The sequence below is a fragment of the Simochromis diagramma genome, unplaced genomic scaffold (assembly GCF_900408965.1).
Source record: "Simochromis diagramma unplaced genomic scaffold, fSimDia1.1 OVJJ01000421.1, whole genome shotgun sequence".
Lineage (NCBI taxonomy): Eukaryota > Metazoa > Chordata > Actinopteri > Cichliformes > Cichlidae > Simochromis > Simochromis diagramma.
Genome location: NW_024387250.1, coordinates 1,404,335 through 1,425,996, shown reverse-complemented (window position 1 = coordinate 1,425,996; position 21,662 = coordinate 1,404,335). Strand labels below are relative to the sequence as shown.

General features: G+C 42.5%; 1 protein-coding gene across 30 annotated transcripts in view; it reads left to right on the top strand.

Moving 5' to 3' along the window:
* LOC120714784 (neurexin-1a) overlaps nucleotides 1-21,662 on the top strand; it is a 258,553-nt gene that overhangs the window by 117,822 nt on the left and 119,069 nt on the right. For 26 of the 30 annotated variants that reach the window (XM_040001214.1, XM_040001235.1, XM_040001223.1 and 23 more), the window contains 5 exons: nucleotides 189-215; nucleotides 7,017-7,139; nucleotides 7,671-8,052; nucleotides 9,052-9,242; nucleotides 10,537-10,710. In XM_040001214.1, the coding sequence (XP_039857148.1) occupies nucleotides 189-215; nucleotides 7,017-7,139; nucleotides 7,671-8,052; nucleotides 9,052-9,242; nucleotides 10,537-10,710 (897 nt within the window). The remainder of the gene's footprint in view (nucleotides 1-188; nucleotides 216-7,016; nucleotides 7,140-7,670; nucleotides 8,053-9,051; nucleotides 9,243-10,536; nucleotides 10,711-21,662) is intronic. The other 4 variants (XM_040001244.1, XM_040001243.1, XM_040001234.1 and 1 more) reach the window with 1 other exon arrangement.

The window sequence follows — 21,662 nt, the reverse complement described above, 5'->3', positions numbered from 1 at the left end:
GTTCCTCTGAGAGGCCACACTGCAGCACTTTCACAAGTTTGCTGCGCATTAGATCACGTTTGAGAGCATCAGATGAAGGACAGTGTCCGTGTGTGTGTCCCCAGAGGGGTGGACTGTATGCTTTAATGATGTCTGCAGCTGTAACGTTGAAAGATGAATTTATCTCTCATCTATTCTTCCCCATCTAGATTGTATCAGGATTAACTGTACCTCCAGTAAGTTATTGTTCACCTTTTCTCTTCTTCTTCTCTTAACTCTTAACTGTCCTTTCAGTCCCTAGAAGTGTTGTTTATAGACATGCTTGCTTTATATTTTGCAACTGTTAAAAAAAAAAAAATGTAGCTATGATGTTAAAAAACATACTGAAATCTGACTCGCCCCTTGCATCGACATTGTGTGTCATCATACCAAATTCCAGCTGTTGGAAAATAAGAAATTCCTGGAGGGATGGAGGGAGGCTTGGATTAATTACAAATCCAAATATAATAGTCAGCTGTGATTCTACACACTGGGTTGTTTCTAATTAATGAACCTTTTCACTCACTGACATAAAACACGAGGCAGGTATTTTGCACGATTTCTCAGTCTTCTCCTTGCTTTCCTTTTTTTCCTTTCTTCTTCTGCGTTTCACGGCGGTTGCAAATTGATGAGGCCATTCAAAGCACAGAGGAAATACAGAGTGTGATTTTATTATTCTCATTAACCTGCCTCACAGAGCAGAAAGAAGGGGATGGAGAGGGAGGGAGAGAGAGCAGATCTTGTTTGTGGGATTCGCTTTGGATGTGTGTGCGTGTTTGTGTATGTGTGCGCTTGAACAAAGAGGTTACATTGCAATATTTTGGGAGGTAAATATCCTTGACATTTATTATTCAGGAACAGTGATGAATTAATAATTACTTCTCTGGATCGTAATACACCTTTTTTTTCCCCCCTGTTTAATGATTCTGAAGTGGCAGACGCTCTTGGTATCGGCACATAACAACAGAAATACCCAAGTTTAAGCTCCATAACAGTGTGCTGGAGACTGCCACATACTGTATAGAAGGACAAACTGTTCTCTGAAACCAAGAGCGTTAGGTCTCTTTGTGTGTGTTTGTGTTTGTGTGTGTGTGCGTGTGTGTTACAGTAGCTGAAGGTCATTGACTGATGAAGAAGTGGAGACTTACACAACAAAACGCCTCTGCACAGAATCACATGATGTGACCTCTAGACATGCTTCTGTGAGCCAGCCCTTCTTAACACCTTTCTAAATGCTAAATAGCATTGTTTGTGCATCTTCAACGCATCCCTTGTTTGTGTATGCAAATAAATAGCTCTAAGCTCTAATTCCCCCAATCCACTGCTTTAAAAGGTCATTCTTGGTTTAGTGCGAAGACATAATCATCAGCTGTTATGCTAATATTTGCGTTTTTGATTTATTTCTCTTTTTCCTCTCAGTCTGAAATATTCTTAACACTTTATTAATATTTATCAGTGTATTTATTTTAACATTGTAAATGTACAAATCTTTTGAGATCTATGCATCATGTAAAATTGAGCAGGGAAGGATAATCCTTTAAACTGTGGAACTGCTTAGTGCTAGAAAGTAAAGAGCCATATGGCAGGTAAAATGGTTAATGTAGTTGTTAGCTAAATAAATAATGTAAGCTAAAGCATGTACAATGTTAATCTGAATTCATTTTTTTTTTTTTTATGTTCCCTATTCTTTTTAAAGTAATAGTGCCATATGTGCAGATTAAAGCAATGCTCATATTGGCATATAAGCTGTAAATGTGCTTAAGCTTCGAAGAAAAGTAGTTTGATTTTGTTAATGTAACGTTATGCTAAAGGCAAAATGTTTGAGTAAAAGAAAAAGAACAAGACGGGGGACAGCAAGCCTTCCTTTAATAGAGCCAGACCTGATTGTGTCACAGGAAAATGTTTAATTGAAGTTCTTGGAAAGAACTTTGCTAAGCCAGTGCGTTTCCACTTATGAAGAGTTAGCATTTAATTCAATTTTTTTTTTTCTGCTTGTTATTTTTGTCCCCTTTTTTTCTATGTTAATTAATGTGTCTTGTCAGGCGCTGCGGCTCCGGTCAGCTTAGTGGATGAAGAATTTCAACACCGACTCAAAGAACACATCACTGTCAATTAGGGACCTAGGCTCCCTGGGGCTGCCCAGAGCTGTCTGAAGAAAACACTGCCACTTCGACTTAAACAGTATTAACAGGCACTGAGTGACAACAAGCTGAAAATATGAACTAGAAATATCTTGTGACAGATTGGCTTTTTTGGTCTGTGAGTCTGCTCTTCTATTATTTATTAGCTTGGACTGCAGAAAAGTCACAGTTTAGACCAGGATATGGTGACGAGGGCACCTTAGTGTAATGTGGTCATTCACTTCTGATCTTCTTTAGCAGCCTTGCAAGGTACTTTTTCCTCTTGTTAGTCACAACGTTAGTCTTTGTTGTGGCTAATTTAATTTAAATGAGGAGATTGTTAAACACAGATGCGACACCTGTTTTCTTGTTAGAAATCATCATATGTTGGAGAGTGATGTAAGGGGAGCATGCATGCATGCATCCTGCATTCTCAGCCAAATGACTCGCACCAATTTCTGGCATCTACATTCAGAAAAGTAATCAAACTACTTCATTATAGCTCAGCTCTCATCTTACCATAAAGAATAGGAATTTCAACTAGAGTTTAATGATATTCACTTATATTTTATGCTCAGAAAGGTAAAAGGGGGTATAAATCTGGCAACAAGTAAAGGCAGAGCTGTTCAGGAGGACTTTGGGAACAATAATAGTGTAAATGAATTAATCTGAAAATAAAAAGAGGGCTATATAAAATTACTGGAGTGCGTAGTGTAGTGTTTTCTAAGAAAAGCAACAAGCTTCACATTCTTATTAATTTATTCGTTGCAATATTCTTTAAATTAAGGAGCTAATTTTAATAAAGTTCTTGCAGGATTCTATAGCTTCTTAAATTAAGGGAAATAACTAATATCCTTTGAAATTAACAGTGTAATAGGGACTTTTCTGTCATGGGAGGAAGTACTTAATATGACATGATTATCCATGTCATTTATTGCTAAACAGTGCTAGTCTCAGTAATGTCGTGGCAATTTGAGCCTTTCAGTATTTAGCAGTTTAACATGAATTTGAAAACAAATCATTTATCATTTTAATAATGTTTCACCTCTGCTTGTACAAAAGCATTTTCACTGTAGCATTGTTGTTACTGCAGCAAAGTGCTGGTTAGATAGCAGGTTCTGTAGCGAGGTATCCTGCTAAAGCTTTCCCTGTCGTGTTGATCTGGTTTTGATATCTCTGTTGATGGTAATCCGGTGTAGTGGCCTGCTGCTTGGTCACTGACTTCCTCTTTCCCCCACCTATGTGAGTCACAGTGTCGGGGCATGCAGCACCAGTGTCCGAGCTGTCATCCAGCCTGCCAGAGCTGACTGACTGGATAATCACATCTTCTCATGCTGCCCTGTGCCACACTTCTTCACTGTTCCCTTGGGTCTAAAGTCAGTGAGGCAAGGAGAGATCACTGTAGATCCATCACTTTAGATAGATCACCGCCTGTGAGGGCACTAGAGAGCGCTGACTGGACTAAAAGCCCCTTAATGTCTGGCCAGCAGCTGTTGGTTTGGACCACAGATTGTACTAAAGGCAGAAAACAAAACAGGTCCAGCAGTAGTAAATGCTATGCAGGATTGTGCTTTTTGATATGACTGACCTCTTTTCCTCTTGCCTTTCTTTTCTTCTTGGAGAGCAGCAAGGACAGAATGATAGAAGGCAAAGATCAAGCGCGCTTTCAAGTCCAACTCCATCCCATTATTTCATATCTCTCCTTCTTAATCCCTCGCCGGTCGTCTGGTCTCAAGCCTGCCCCGGTGTTTGGTGCTTACAGAGCAGAACTGTGTCTCAGATTGAGTGTGTCCCAGTACTTTGGAACCCTCAGATTTGCATACGCATTGCAATGGAGCTTTGAAGATTGCAGAAAAGCAGGAAATAAATAGCCATAAATGGTTCAGGCGAATGAACCTGGAACCCATCTGAAATGCACCGAGCAGTATAGGCAAGCTGTCCAGAGCCTAGGGGTTTTAATACCGTCACTGTGGCACAACCTCATTGGGCTATCTTTTTGGTTATGTGTGCCCGGCAGGGGAACATCAGAGCTGTATAGCAATTCAAGATGATCTAAGAAAGGCTGTATGAAAAAATAATATGCTGCCCTAGTTGGACCAATGTTGGAATTTCCTAATGTATCCTGGAGAGACTTGTTATTCTTCTGATAAGATCACAGAGATTTGGTGCAGTTTCTCTGATTTTAGCTCTCATTCTTAATCTCTCCTTGAGTTTCTGGCACAGGGGTTCTCTACAAACCCATTAATGACTGCAAGCAATAACACATATGACATGCTATCATATAATATGCTGATTTCAGGACTGGATGACAAAATAATCAGAATATTTAAAATTTTCAAGTGATATTATTAGTAAGCAACGTGTTTCTAAAGACAGTTAGGAAGATGTGTAAAATTTAAACATTTTAAACAGAATTTCATGCACATGATGTTGCTAATAGATGGGAAGTCTGGATGTTGCATTCATAAATGTGTATTTTACCCCTGTATCATTTGCTTGCATCATCACCCTCTGTTAATAAGCTGGGTGGCTCTTCTCAGAAGTCAGCAGATGTGGCATTTCTGATTTTCAAAAATAATTTTGGAAAATATTGGACTCATCACACAGCTTCACCTCACTCCACCATAAATGAGCTTTGGCTGATTGAAGGTGTCGTGTGTCCATATTTGCATTAGTTGTTATAGAAATAACCTTTTTAGGTGTAGCTTGTGCCTGCTCCAGTATTTCTAAAATGTGATGCTAGCATCAAACACTTTAAAATGATATACAGCTTTGTGCTAAAATCTTTAGTCGCCCCTCATTTCTTTATTTTTTTTTTGAAGTGTACGATCACTTTGAAACATGAGCAAACATACATAGAAATATAATTTGGAGTTTGTACAATTCTAGCAAGCTTGAAAGTCAGTATTTGCTATGATAACCTTTATTTTTCAACACAACCTGAACTCTCTTAGGCAAGCTTTCTCGTAATTACTTGTTCTCCAGGCTTCTTGAACGACATTCAAAGCTCTTCTTTGGATGTTAGCTGCGTTTTTGTTCTGTTCTGTGATTCAATGTTGAATCCGGGCTCTGGGGACGCCAATCCATTACTGATAGTGTTCCACTGTGTGTTTTCCTGCTTTACTGCATTGGCAGTGTATTTAAGATTATTGTCATGCTGAAAGGTCATTGCCAATCAGGTTCTTTTCAAGATGGTATTGCATAGTGGATCAAAATGTACTTATCTAAACACCACTGGCTAAAATGCAGCCATGACCAAGCCTCCACCGTGTTTTACAAATGACTGTGCTGTAGACACATAAAGATATTGATTTGAACCAAAATTGTCAAATGTTGGTTCATCACTCCATAAGACATTTTCATTAGTAATTTGGCACACCTCAGCCTTCTCTCCCCATTTCCCTTCCTTAAGACTGGCTTCTTGACAGCCACCCTTCCACTGAGTGCATTTCGAACCTTTGGCAAACAGTAGATCCATCTGTTGAAGGGCCAGATGCATCTCTCTGATCCTGTGTCAGGTCTTTGCTGGATTTTTTTTCTTAAGGACATTCTTTTCAGATCTGCTATAGATAATATTTCAGGTCTGACACTTTTCCTTTTATCCCTTCTTGTCCAGTGTTCTCAAGATGAACTGTGCACCATGCTGAGAGTTATCAGCAAAAAGCTTTTCAAGAATCACCTTGTTGTTGCAAAAATGTTTTATTTGTGACATTTTTGGTAAATTCAGTTAAACAAATGGGAACATATTTTGTGTTTTTGAAATACATTTGTTTTTTTGTTTTTTTAGGGGTGGGGGTGGGGGGGGGGTGGTTCTGGAGAACCATTGCTCAAGACTGCATTAAACAATTACAGGAAAGTCTGGCTCCTTGGAAGCAAAATATATTAACATGATGGGTGGCTCAAAACTTTTTCACAGTCCTGTGTATTTAAGGACGAATGTGATACAATTTCTTAGTTTCAAAATTCAGTTAAATACAAGTTTTGAATGTGTAAATCCTTGCAAGGCAGATTTGCAGCACTATAGGAAACAGCATTTATTGATTTAATAAAGTGGATTCATTAGCCTTTTTAAATGGCATCTGTGCAGTTTCAGTAACCTTCTCCATTTTCCAGAGCATCAATTATTTCAAAGGTTGCTGATAAAAAGCACATTCTGTATTTCCTGTTTTTGTACAATTGGCACGAGGGCTAAAATGGTCTGTTCTGTTGTTTTGTTTTTTATTTGTTCCTTTTTTTTTCTCTGCTCACCGCCAACCACAATGCTTCCATTATGCAGGTGTTTCTTTTTGCATCACTATTTCATTTTATGTGGTGGACATGAGGGAAATCAAATATTGGCCTGCACTGTTGTAGGTAAACAAGATGGAGAGTGATACTGGGTTGTTAAGTGCCTGTCCAGTCATAGCCTTTTGGTAGTTATTTGCTGCCACCAAGTGGCATGATAGGAATTTAAGAAAATCTCAAAAGAAAGAAGACATCAGTCGTATAGCAAGCTTATATTTGTGTCTCCATTTAACTCAAAGCTCACACATTATGCATTCACAGAAAACACTTGTTTGAATATATTACAGCATCTGATTATGGCCTCCCTCCTATTGGTTCAAAGAAAATAGTGTTCAGGGAGAATTCAGAATTTTGATGCTTTATCTAATGGTGCGATCAGTGCTGCAAATGCAAGTCAAAATGTGTTTTTATGGACCATTAACTATGTTTACCTTAATGTTTTCTTCCTTTGTCCAACTACTTCATCCATTCACATTTTCTTCCTTTTGATCTCCCTCTTTCTTATTCTACTTTTATCAACCTCTCTGTTATGGATGTGTGTATGTGTGTCTGTATTAAGTGTGTGTGTTAACCGCTGTTTGGACTGTCCTGCAGGCAAAGGTCCAGAGACAATTTTTGCGGGTCAGAATCTGAACGATAATGAGTGGCACACAGTACGTGTGTTCAGGAGGGGCAAGAATTTGAAACTGACCGTAGATGATCTTCCACCTGTGGAAGGTACCTCTCATCCTCTTTTTATTTGATGTAATGTAGTAGTTTTTTGAATATGTAAACTTAAATAATCCATAACATGCTTTGCTGATCAGGAAAAAGGGTTTGATCATTTTTCTATATAAAATAAAACCTTTTTTATAAAAAACAAAAAAAAACATTTAAGATAAAATGTTGCTGTTTGCAAAGGAAAATAACATTTTCTCTATTTTTCTTTTTTTTCACCTTGTTGTTGTTCTTTGGTGCTACATAAATGAAATAAGACTGAATTGAAACAAATGATTTACGCACCACCTAACAAGTGAAAGATCCCTGGTTCGGTCCCAGGAGAAGACTCTAATCTCCTGGGGGTTGCATGAAAAGGGCATCTGGTGGAAGTTTTTTTTTTTCCTTAAAGACAATAATTGTGAAGCCATTCTTTAATTTCTTTTCAGAGAGGATTTAAAGTGGATCCTTTAATTGCAAAGCAGCGCCCATTTAACTGTCAGATATCCCCAATAACACCCTCTCTCCCCTTCCCACTTCTGCCGATCAAAGGTCAAATGGCAGGTGACCACACCCAGCTGGAGTTCCATAACATTGAGACGGGCATTGTGACAGAGAAGCGCTTCATGTCCATGGTGCCCTCCAACTTCATTGGCCACCTCCAGAGCCTCTCCTTCAATGGCATGGCCTACATAGACCTCTGTAAAAATGGTGACATTGATTACTGTGAGCTCAATGCAATGATTGGCTTCAAGAACATCATTGCTGACCCTGTCACCTTCAAGTCACGCTCCAGCTATGTGACTCTCACTACTCTGCAGGCCTACTACTCCATGCACCTTTTTTTTCAGTTCAAAACCACCTCCTCGGACGGCCTCATCCTGTATAACAGTGGCGATGGAAATGACTTCATTGTGGTGGAGCTGGTTAAAGGGTAAGTGGAGACTTTGCAGCATTCATTCTGTCAAAGAAAAGTGCTTTGCCTGTAATATATCTTGTTTTGTACCCAGTAGACTTGACTGTTTGATGTCACTGGTGTTTTTTTGTGACGGTTTACACCAAACCTGCACTCAGACACATTAAAAAACATACGCCTGACATTTTTGCTTTGCTGTTGTTGCTGTCAGTGCAACAGTTGTTATAAAAGTCTCCTTTTTACACATTCTTACATTTGTACGGCAGACCTACCTGCCAACAGGTGCAAAGTCCAGCAAATACTGACAGCAAAAACCATTAAACTGTGCCTATCCAGTTTTATACCAGTGTAGGTGATGTTTATTTAGGCAGTAATCTCCATAAAAATGGATTATGATTTTAATAATGTACCCCTTCCTACACAGGACAGTTTCCAAACAGAAAAGAATTCTTGACAGCTTTTTTTTTTTATGCCTTTACTTCAAATTCTTCTCTTATCACCTCTACGCCAGAATATTTACTGAAAGAGCTGTCGGCTATTGCTGTTCTTTTTAATCTTCATGAAGGCAGAGCAAATACCCAACATAAAAGAGAATCGACTACACACTTATTGCAGCTATAGAATAACCTTCTTTTAAGTAATGCCGCAAGTTAGGCTTTCCCGCGTGCTAAACATTGACGCCATATTTTTTAATTAAAAACGAGCGTGCGAATCTCAAATTGACTGTAAAGCAAATAATTTAAGGATGATTTGTTCAGCGCTGTTCATTGCCCTTTGTTGTTTATTCTACCTGCCAATTATTAACTTCCACTTTTTCAAACTCTTGTATATTTATGTTTTCAAACGCACAGCCACCAACAGCGACATTTCAGTATAAAATATATTTATATACATGAGCATAATTATTTGTATCAATGTTGTTAATGTTACAGTCTACTCTAATAAACAGTCTATGTAAAGCACAAGATGACAAAGAACACATCTGATATTAGCTGATAGTTAAATATCTTCCTCCAGTTACCTACACTATGTGTCTGACCTGGGGAATGGAGCCCACCTGATCAAAGGCAACTCTAACAAACCCCTGAACGACAACCACTGGCACAATGTTATAATCTCCAGGGACACCAACAACCTCCACACTGTCAAGATTGACACCAAGATTACCACGCAGACAACAACAGGAGCCAAAAACCTGGACCTGAAGGGTATGCACACATACACTCTCTGCAACAGGGCTAGAACGAAATACATTCCTATCCCTGCAGGTACAGTCCATGAATTCCACCTCTAAAGCTAATTATTGGACCTCAGGGTAACTGTATGCCTTTTGAGAGCCAAAAAGGTATATATATGAAAAAGGGTAATATTTGCAATGTAATATCAGGTCAAATGCAATGGGGATATGGGCAAAAATGTAATGTTTTAATATTTTATTCTTCATTTTAATAACATGATAAGTTTTATTCAATATATATTAGTCCAAAGGACAGCAGTGTCATCTCTCAGCTACAATTTTCTATTTTTGCAAGGATGGTTCTGAGCTGGTTTCTGTTGGATGCAGGTGCAGATATGAAATAGATGAAGCACTGAATAACCTCTGTGACTAGAAATGTGCTATGCAAATGGTAGCCCATTCCCAAATTTATAATTAAATAATAATCAAGTCATTAACCTTAGTTAACTTCTTTTTTATGTCTGTTATTGGCTCTTTTCCTCCTTATACTAAGGTAGAAAATGAGACAATATTAGGGATGCCTTTCAAGGGTACACCAACAGCACCTTAGAGCATCCCTTCCCTGGTGTGAACCTGTTGTACACCTAATAGGATAAGGGTATCTTATTTCCTGAGAGTGCACTATAGTGTATTTCTTACATTAAATTGAGGCAGCAGTGACCTGGGTTTGTGAATGAAGGTTTGCACCAGCAGGGTGGACCCAGCAGGGGTGTGTAGGAACAATGCTTGGCTCTTACTCATTAGCACCACTTAGGTACCCTTGAGCAAGAATTCCACATTAATCTGTTCTACAGCTGCCATTAACAATGTGCATATGTTCATAAAAACAAGGCCATTTGTGCTCAGCAGACCAACCTTGAATTAAAGTTATTTTAAAGAATTATCATTTAATAACATAAAACAGCTTGTAAGGACATTGGGGTAATTGGTGTAGTACCTTGAAGAGTGTTGTAATTTTCCTTATCTGAAATTGTTAATGAAACAGCACAAACATGAAAGATGACAAATGTCTGGCTTGGACATGACCACAAAAAAAAAGCCACCCACAAAAAAACATTTAAATCAAGACAATTAGAAAAGGTTTCCAAAGCTAGACATAATTAACCTCATGTACTTTTTCACTTGAATAAAATAAATCACGCAACTGTTACTAATGCCTGGCATGTTCACTTTAAACGCAGTTTAAAAAGCCATCCAAAATATTTGATAGTGTTTTTTTATGTCCACTAGGGGTCAGTATTGTCATATTTCTCATGTCCTTACAGGTAACCTGTATATTGGAGGGGTGGCTAAGGAGATGTACAAGGAGCTGCCCAAACTGGTGCATGCCAAGGAGGGTTTTCAAGGTTGTCTGGCATCAATGGATCTGAACGGGCGGCTCCCAGACTTGATGTCAGATGCCCTGGACTGTGTGGGACAAATAGAGAGAGGATGTGAAGGTCAGTAGTCTGTCAACCCAATAAGTGAACGCAGTGGGTCGATGATGATAAATCACTGTCAAGCTCAGTCAGTCCAAGCTCAGGTATAAATTCAGTTGTTTTTCCCTCTTTGTTCAATCTTTTTCCCCTTATTTTCACAAAACCATCTTAAGGGGTCATTGCAGCGCCACGCAAAGCTGCTCAGTATTCCCATTCTCCTACTTGTCCAAGACGAAGACACACTCATTGAGAAGCACACCCACCGAGGCACCCACACTGGCAACCTGTGGCACATAATTTAACATCCATTAAATGTGTTAGTATTCTGTTAGAATGCATCAAACTCTGACGCTCCTCCACGGGCAATCATTTCTGTTTCACTTGGCCATAATCTGCTTATTCTCTCTGCCATTTTTGTACTGCGAGTGTTATTTCCCATTTTACCCCCATTCTGTTTTGCTCTATGTATGCTTGCTGGATCTGAGAGTTTGCCAGAAGCAATCCTTTTGAATTATGTATGAATCCTTTGTTGCATGCATAAATATCATTTGCCCAGTCTAATATGTGCACCATATCCAGAGACAATATTAGATTTATTTTCCAGCGTCAGTCACTTAGTTTAATTTCACAATTCATCCACTCTTTTTCTATCGAGTGTGCGGCTTCTGATGTTTTTGTGTTATGACATTACAAATGTAATCAAATTCATCTCCCCGTGCAGGTCTGTCAAACTTGTTGTTTTCTTTTTTTTCCTCCTACACAGAGTCAATTGAGACTCCCAATGGAAATGTTAACACATTTATTAGATTGTGATGGTGGAGTCGCCATATAACATATAGCTACTTATATTAAAAGTCAGTAATGAATAATGAAACATTCTGGGTGTTTGGGTTTTTTGTTTGTTTTTTAACAAGTTATCTAAATTTTCCTGAAAAAGAACGCCCGCTTCCTTTAATAGCAGCAATTTCTTGGTATTACTTTATGCTGCTGAAGCCTTTTTTGGAGAAGTTGCTTTAACAGTTTAGCTTAACCTAGCCTTCATTATACAGTATAATTTTTCCACCTCTGGCTCCTTCTGAAGACAAAGATCCTTTCCTTTGTCTCTCCTTCTTCAGCACTCTGTGTTTTGCTACTCCATCTCTGACATCTTGCTGCTTTTACTAACAGCTGGTATACTTTGCCTTTTCCTTTCCTATTATTTTGCTGACAAAAGTTGCATTGATGAAAGCTGACTTGCAAGGTAGATAGCTTTGTCTGTCTGATAAAGAGTCTGATGTCTCTCCCCGTGTGCATCTACAACATATCTACCCTCTAACTATCACTACCTCCACAATTTCCACGTCTCAATACAAGATAACTGCCTAGTGTTGCCATTCAACCACCAACTATGTGGAATGGCCTTAAGTCCCATAGGAATACAAGTCTCATTATAATCTTGTATCAGAGTCTATGGGGCTTATGTGTGGATTTGCACTCACATATTGGATGTTGTTTATTGGAACTTTTATTTCCACTGTGGGGTTTTTGATGTTCCCTGATATACATATAAGGGAATTTCTGAGCATGCCTTTTAATGGTTTGAAGAACAAAAATGTATCCTGCATGGATTTCCTCTTAAAATATTCAGCTTTTGATCTTAAAGTTGGTCATTGTAATGTCTTACCTATAATTAATCTTATTAAGCCCAGTGTTTCCTATTGTTGTATTCTCACTGTCTCTGGCACTCTATTTCTATTTTGTAAGTAGGAGGTGTTCCAAGCAACAGGACTGACTCTTTCAAGATTTAACACTTACATAAACAGTGAAATATGGCGTGAAACAAACAGAACCACTGGCCAGTAACTAAAGTCAAATACACTCTGAAGTATATGAAGCGCTATTAATATTATCTGAAACTGTTTTAGGGTTTTGGGGACACAATTTGGGCATTGTTATGGGAATAAAGTAGGTTTTTACTACTCCAGGGAAAACCTTTCAAGAGAAGCACCGAACTGTGCAAAATTCTTCTGCCATCCCTCATTCCTTTATTTTTTTCTTCCATGGAGACAGTATTTCTTATAATTTTTTCAGTGATCTGAAGCAATATTTCTCTGAGCTTTCTGAATGTCTTCCAACATTTTTCTTTAGATATTGGCTGCCCATTTTTAGGACAATGTGTTTGTTTAATAAGCAACTTTGCACTGACATATGAATCATTCAAGCATGATACAGTTGTGTAGTTTGGTCTACACGTAACTGACTACTTAGCAAATAATTTGTATCTTTAGACACTTCATTACTAGCGTCCAAAAACATATCATTTGCTCTCTGTTTCTTTAGTTGCATTTATTAAAAACACCAAAGATAAGATATTTTTGCACTAACAAAGGAAATTCCTAAAGAGCTATTAGCCAAAACCTATCACATCTCAGCATGGTGTGCAGTTGGTCCTCAAAAAAGTGGAGGAAACTGGATAAGCGGAGGACAAAAAAAGAAGTGTCAGGACTAAAAAACTGTTTATAGTAGATGAACAGTATCTGAAAGTAATGTCCATTTGACATAGCTAAGAAACTCCAGCAAAGATGTGAAAGATCTTAAGGTTATGTATATAACCCCGGTTCTCTGAGTAGCATGAGTTAGTGTCTCACTATGGGAACGCCTCCTGCGTGACCTCATCAGAAGCTCAAATACCATTACGCCAGCCCTTACAGGCTGGCTAGGTGACGCCCATGTCAGGAGGGGCCAGTGCCTCCCTATATAATAGGCTGACATAGCGTCAGATGTCATTCAAAGCAAGCCCACCTCTTCCTCGCTTTCATAGCAAGGAGAGCGGTCTGGTGAGACACTCACTCATGCTACTCAGAGAACCGGGGTTATATACATAACTTTAAGTTCTCTTTCATAGCATTCGTTTCGTGTCTCACTATGGGAGAAATACTCACTCCCGGTTTGCCAGACATGCCTGTTAAGAAGACAACTGTCCCCAACAGCACTTCACAGGGGAGAGGCCCCCACCCGGGAAGAACCTGCACTGAGGACTGAATGTGCTAGGTTAGGTGCTGTCACATCTAACCTGTAAAACCTAGCAAATGTATGAGGTGAGGTCCAGCATGCCGCTGCACACACCTCCTGAATAGAAACTCCCCTAAAGAGAGCCCATGAGGTTGCCAGACCTCTAGTGGAATGCGCATGTAAGCCAGCAGGGGGCTGAAGGCCCCTGCTAGTATAAGCCAGGGCAATTGCTCCTACTATCCAATGGGAGAGGCGCTGTTTAGACACAGGCTTTCCCATATGTGGTTTAGCCCAGGACACGAACAGCTGGTCACTTTGTCTGACACTCTGGGTTCGGTCCATGTAAATGCGCAGAGCACGGACTGGACACAAGGTATGCAGCCGCTGTTGCTCCTCTGAGGAGAAAAGCGGTGGGAAAAAGGCCGGCAGTTCTATAGGGGAACATGTGCCGACAACCTTCAGGACAAAGGCAGGATTGAGCCGCATACTGATCCTCGTATTATCCGAGGAGAACTGAATGCATGACTGATGCACTGAGAGAGCGTGGATCTCTCCCACACGTTTAGCAGAAGCTAAAGCAATTAAAGAGCCGTCTTCAAGGACAGAAATTTTAACTCAACCTGTTCCAGGGGTTCAAATGGGCAACAGGAGAGCGCAGCCAATATTCTGGGAAGGTCCCACGATGGAGCCAACGGCCTAGACGTAGGCAATTTACGCCGTGCACCCTTCATGAAACGGCATATTAAGGGATGCTGGCCAACAGTCTTTCCCTCAAAACCAATATGGCAGGCCGAAATTGCTGCCAAATACACCTTGATGGTGGAGAAGGCTTTACCCTTATCAATCAGGGCCTGAAGAAATGACAGAATCACAGCCACAGAGCACTGAAAAGGGATGGCCTGTGATTCTAAGCACCAGCTTTCAAACACACGCCACTTGTGCTCATATAGCGTCCGAGTAGACGATGCTCTAGAACACTGAATAGTGTCGATAACACTATGGGGGAGCCCCACCGTGTTCAGGTTAAACCACTCACGGGCCAAGCCCATAGAGCTAGCCTCTCTGGGTAGGGGTGGAATATTTCCCCCTGTGCCTGAGACAGGAGGTCTCTGCGTAGTGGTAACGGCCAAGGTGGGCCGCACAGCTGCTGAAAAATCTCCGCCAGCCAGTGTTTCCCTGGCCAGTGCGGGGCTATCAGGATCATATAGTGACTTCTCTCCCTCACTCTGGCCAGAGTTGGAGAAATGACGGCCACTGGGGGAAAAGCATAGAGGAGGGTTCTCGGCCACTCGTGAGCTAGAGCATCCACCCCGAGTGGAGCTCTCTGATCGTGCAGCGAGTAAAACAGGGGACACTGAGCATTCTCCCTGGATGCATAAACGTCCACGGTCGCCTGACCGAATCGCAGCCAGATCTGCTTCACCACCTCCGGGTGAAGCTTCCAGTCCCCATGCAGCGGGTTGCCCCTGGAGAGAAGATCTGCTCCAAAGTTCAAGATCCCCGGCACATGAGTTGCTCTCAGTGACAGCAGGTGGACACTGCTCCAGACTATCAGTCTGTGTGCCAGTGTGTGTAACTTGGGGGACCCCAGACCCCCCTGTCTGTTGATGTAGGCCACAACGGTGGAATTGTCCGACCTCACTAAAACATGATGACCTCTCAGCCAAGGGAGAAAGTGTTTTAGCGACAGGTGAACCGCCAGCAGTTCCAGACAGTTTATGTGGGCGGAGCGCATATGAGGGCCCCATTCCCCATTCACTGTTCTGCCCTTGTGGGTGCCGCCCCAGCCCGAAAGAGAGGCATCTGTGGAAATCACCTTCCTGGCTGAAACTGCCCCCATGGCAACGCCCTGAGACAAGAAACCTGGCCTCTTCCACTCGCGGAGAGCGAGTGAACAGTCTGCAGAGACTCTCACGCGACGATCGGTGAGGGTCCAGTCCCCGCGAGCCCACCCAGCGCTGAAAGCCTCTCATGTGCAGACGTCCCAGTGTTATCGCCACTAGAGAAGAAGCCATCAGACCGAGCAGCCTCTGGCACTGTTTGAGGGTCACTGTGTTGCCTCTGCGAAACAGTGCAAGGGATGACTGTATGGCCGCTGTTCTCTCCGGGGACAGAAAAGCCCTCACCCGAAGGGAGTCTAGGCTGAGCCCTATGAAAGTAATGCATTGAGTTGGCGTCAATGTGCTCTTTTCCACGTTTATCTGGAAACCCAAACTCTCCAGATGGTGTATGAGAGCATTTGTGTGACAAGTCGCTCCCTGGCGGGTTGGGGCTGCCACCAGCCAATCGTTGATGTATGTGGCCACCCGAATGCCCTTTTTCCTGAGCGGGGCCACTGCTGCCTCGGTGCATTTCACAAACACCCTTGGGCTCAGTGAGAGACCAAAAGGCAGGACTACAAACTCGTATGCCATCCCCTGGAAAGCAAATCTCAGATACTTTCGGTGTGGGGGATATATGGGGATGTGGAAATAAACATCCCTCAGGTCGATTGATGTGAACCAGTCGCCCGCTCGTACAAACCGTAGCAGCGAGGCGTGCGTCAACATCCTGAACTTGTATGTCCTCATATGCCGGTTCAGGGCACGGAGATCCAGAATGGCTCTCATCCCCCTCCCCCCTTTCTTTGGCACAAGGAAATACCTTGAATAAAATCCGCTGTGCATTTCCTCGGGGGGGACAACTCTTATAGCTCCTTTGTCTCTCAAGGTGGAAATTTCCTCCAGGAGAAAACTGGCAGACTCGCCCAGAGCACGAGAGTAAACGATTTCTTTGAAATGTGGTGGAGCGACACTGAATTGCAGTCTGTAGCCCTTTTTCAATGTCCTCAGCACCCATGCTAACTGAGTGCAGGTGGCCCAGCTCTTCATGTGGAGAGACAGAGCGCTCACTGGCCACTCCACCGAATATGGCGTTTTGGCGCCCCCTTGTTGTCGCAGCGCGAAACATACGCCATTTTGGTGTCCCGTCACCTCTGTCACAGGCAAGCGAGGTGACGGGCTCATCTGCATCATCACAGCCGTGGAAACGCGAGTCTCCACGGGCTGCGTTATGGCAGACGGTGCTCTGTTTTTCAGCATGTTTGATTTTTTCATGTGTTTTGCAACACTCGACAGCGCCCTCGGCAAACTGCCTGGATGCGTGTGTCGGGGCTTTTTTAATACAGAATGCATGAGAGAAGTGCTTGTGAAACAACACTGCGAACTGTGGTTCTCTTTCCCTCTGGCGGGTCCGGTGACAGGAACGTCGGCCCGAGTTAAGCACTCTGTGTGGGACATGTCCCATTGAACTTGCTCTGGAACGGAGCTGGGAGGCGGCAGGGTGGCCCATGAAGGGGGGAAACTGGGTTCGCTCCCGCCTAGAGGAGAGGCTGTCAGGCCGGCCGCTTCTTCCTCCTCACGATCGCGGCAGCGGGGGGAGGAGGAGGGGCCGCTTGAGGTCTGGCCTGGGGAGACTGCTTCCGAGTCCATGGATTCTTAGGGGCCCCGGCAGCCTCGGGGGCTGCCTGCGTCTTAGGCACTTTGGGAATCCTGAAAGCGGGGACCGGGCGAGACGCTGCCTGCGCGAATGACTGGCGCGGTGCTGCTGGGGTGGTGTGCTGGGCCCTCCTCGGCAGGCAGAGTTTCAGAGCCTCATCATCTCTCTTTTTCTCCTCACATCTCTTCTGCATGGATGTAACAGCCGCACCGAAGAGACCGTGAGGGACGACAGGGGTGTCGAGGAGTTCCTCTTTTTCCTTAGTCGTCAGGTTGGTGAGCCCGAGCCAGCGTGCTCGCTCCTGAAGAACCATGAGGCCCATGGCTCTCCCAGTTGCCTGTATGGCTACCTTGTGGAGGCGGAGGACGTGGTCAGTTATAACGCAGATTTCTTCCCACACTGTGGTATCTGGGTTAGCTGTCATGTCCTCTTCTAGCTCAGCTTGGTAAGCCATTAGCATAGAAGAGGCGTTGTGGGCTCTTACTGACAGAGCCGCTGCCTTGTAGCACTTATCTGTAAGGCTAGACTGGAAGCGGTCTGTTTTGGAGGGGAGAGATGGAGCCGAAGAGGACAGAGACGTCTTCGGGTGAAGATGGCTCGCCACCAACGGCTCCACTTGTGGCATCTGGTGGAGGCCGATAGACTCCATCCCCTCACAATCCAGCAGGGAGCTCCCCACGTTGGGGTGTTTCTCGCTGTAAGGTTTTGCTTTCCACGTCACCGTTATCTCATCGAGTAACTCAGGGAAAATAGGCAACACATGCTTCCCCGTCTTTTTCGCCTTCGGCAATTTCTTACCGTCAAAACGAGACTTTACAACCTCTGTTTGTATGGCGGGCCACGGGATGTTGAGCCTAGCGGCTGCGCGCTTGCACATGTCCTGCATGTCGAGATCCAGGGGAGACGGCGGTGTCGGTTTTTCAACCTCGCCGGTAGCCGAGGGCTTTGCAGCCCAGCTGATGCTAGCCAAGGAGGTGGAATCTTCCTCCTCGCCGTCATCAGACAGCAGGAGCTCCGAGTCAGCCGACTCATCTCCGTCCTCGTTAGCACCTCCTCCCCAGGTGACTCCAGCATCGGGGAAAAACACACGATCTCCGTGTGCCTCCACCAACGGGAAAGCGGTCGCGATGGGCTGAGGGTCTGCCTCTGCCCAGCTCGGCCCTGGCGTTGCGGCCAAATCATCGGGCATCTCAGTTTCTCCTTGCGCCGCAGCAGCCTCACACAGCAAAGGGTCGCCGCCCGACAGGTTAGCCTGGTGAGCTAGCCTGCGGCGGAGTAGTTTGCGTGGGAAAGCCGCGCAGTGGATACAGTCTTGTGCGGGTGTCAAGGCAGCCTGAGCGTGAGATAAACCCAGGCATGCCGCACACATGGGGTGTGTATTCCAGGCAGAAATCTTCTTGCCGCAAGGACAAAGTTTTGCAACTTCGCTGGCCGTCGTAGCCATGGTTAGCTAGAGGGTTGCGCACGTTAGCGAGACTGACACCGAGTGCAGAGAATATTGCTATTCCTCGCTAACGTGGGGTGAAAAGTGTTGCTACTTTTCTACAGGTATTGCTACCTAATGTGTAAAACCGCTAGCGTCGAAGGGTATTGCTACCTGATGGTGAAGCTAGGGGTACCTTTATTAGCAAAGTTTTGCTACTTTGCTTTCGGAAAGTATTGCTACTTCGCTGGGTGAAAGTATTGCTACTTGGCACCCGCACTAGCCACAGAACAGTATTGCTACTGCTTGTATGCTAGTGGACAACTGAAAAGCTGGGAACAAAGCGCCCGGCGACCGAGTTGTTCACTCGAATCTGTGGACAGTTTAGCTTTAGCACCCAATAGCACAGTTGTCTACAGGCTTCTGTGAGAAGCGAGAAGAGGTTTTTGAATGACATCTGACGCTATGTCAGCCTATTATATAGGGAGGCACTGGCCCCTCCTGACATGGGCGTCACCTAGCCAGCCTGTAAGGGCTGGTGTAATGGTATTTGAGCTTCTGATGAGGTCACGCAGGAGGCGTTCCCATAGTGAGACACGAAACGAATGCTATGAAAGAGAACCATCTGATCCATCTACTGTTCACTGAAGACTGATCAGAAATGGTTTCAGTGGAGTAGTACCTGTCAAGAAGTCATCTTAAGGAAGGGAAACAGGGAGAACAGGTGTGCCGAATTACACACAAAAAGGACTGCGAATCAGTTGCAATGGGTCTGATAAATCCAAATTTGACATTTTTGGTTCAAGTCATCATCATTGGAGGATGGAGGAGTTTAGAAGAGAGATACAACAGTGAGTGTCTGCAACAATCTTTAAAACATGGTGGAGGTTTTGCCATATTCTGACGCTACATTTCAGCCAGTGGTGTTTGCGATCTAGTCAAAACTAATGAAATTCTAATGAAACTCAGAAAAGTGCCATGAGATTTTGAACCACCGTTCAATGTCATTTGGAAAGTGCCTGACTGGCAACATTTTCATTTTTCGGCACGACAATGATCCCAAACACACTGCCAGTGAATTACTGAAGCAGTGTGGGATCATCTCGACAGAGAACAAAATAAAAGGCAGCCAGCATCTAAAGAAGAGCTTTCAATTTCTTTCAAGAATCCTGGAGAACTATTCATGAAGACTGCTTAAAGAAATAAAATGAAAGCTCGCCAAAAGAGTTTAGGCTTTGCTGAAGAATAAAGGTGGTCGTACCAAATATCGACTTTAAAGTTTGTTAGAATGGTGCAACTTGTGTTTTTGCCTTATATGCTTTATTTCCAGGTATGTTTGCCTATGTTTCAATAAATCACTTTTTCCCAGCAAAATCTAGAAATGAAAAGTGGCTTGAGACTCTTGCTCAATTCTGTGAATGTAGTGTAGTAGAAATTCTAGATAAATGCACCATTATGTGTATAAAATGAGGGAACGCTGCAAAGTTCTGCACTCCCAAATTAGATAATAGAAGCCAGGTTGTCTGTTGAGGGCCTCCAAAGAGGCAAACTCACAAAGACAAATCATTGGACTCCAAACACGATCAGACCTTCCCAAAAGGTCAAGCTCACTAAATCTGCTGCATCTACCATAAAAAGGTCCCTCACAAATATTTCATCAGATTTTATTTTTAAAACATGTTAATACATATTCATTTATTAGTGTTAGAAATGAACGTCACCGTTTTCTCAGCTGGGATTCATGCTCTGCTACATCAGCAGAAGTCAGATGAATTGGAACTCTTAAGATGAATAACTCTGTATGTTAATTATTTGAAATTATTCTAAGTATACCATAACACATCTGTTTACTTCAATCATAAGTGAGTCAGAAATGAGGATGAATTGCAGATGTGATTTATTAGGGATATTATAAAAGATTTAATAGGCACTATAATATATTATGTACAATGTAGCGAGAGGAACTTTTTTGCATTCAGAGAAATATTTGACAAAAGCAATCAGGAATTCATTTCTTTTTTCATGTTGCTGAATGCCCTCTGCTTCCCCCCTGCATTATTCAGCCTTGAGCAGGGTACAGCAAATGCTGAAACTATTAACCAGTTACCATAGCTACTCTTGAATCGGAAAAGGAGCTACTGTGGCTCCAATACATTAAAAAAATGTGTAAGAATGCGATTGCCATTCTGCAATTTTCCTGTTTTTTCAATCTCTCATGAGTAAATAAATAAAAAACAGCAACAAAAAATAGCCCTCCTCAGTGCATTGATTATAACTAAACTATTAAAAAGTGCTCATTTTGTTCCGATTGTATGTCATGAATCATAAGTATAGATCCTGACATTGATAATACTGTTAATGTGTAAACTTGCTAGACTAACGTAGTCTAAATACAGATTGTTAGAAATTACTATGTCTCATAAAACATTTACACATTAACACTTGGCTTCACACTCACATTTTAACATGAATTGTACTAACACAAACATAATAGCCTCGCAATGGACCTTTTTTTTCCATAGCAGGTAAACACAGGTGCTGCTGATGTCATGGAGAACGGTTCTGTTGTTTTTAGATAATTATTGCTTAATTAATGTAATTACCAACACCTGTGCTTGCCTACTCTTTCATGTCAAAGTGGCTGCTGTGAAAAAAGTGTCTGTAGAGGCCACACAGCTGTATGCTTCTGGAGGATGAATACACTGGTGGTAAAATGGAAATAATCCACAAGCATGAAGATTAAACACTTTCACAGGAAGCACCAATACAGTGCAGTTTAAAAGTACACGGACCTCTGCACCTTAAGAAATGAGCATCCTTGCCCTGCGGTGGCATTCACAGCTGGAGATGTTGTGCATTGTAGTTTATCAGACACACGATGGTTAGGTGTAGCACACTGAGCTCATTGACAGGTGATGATTTGGAGAAAAAATAGAATTGAGTGGATTAAATTGCTGTTATGCATTAAATGTGACTATATGGAATAAAATAATTAAATTACTAATGGAAGTCTAACTCAAGTGTTAAAATTATTTACATTTTTATCATTTTTGGTTGTGTGTGTTTGCTGAATACAGTTGAG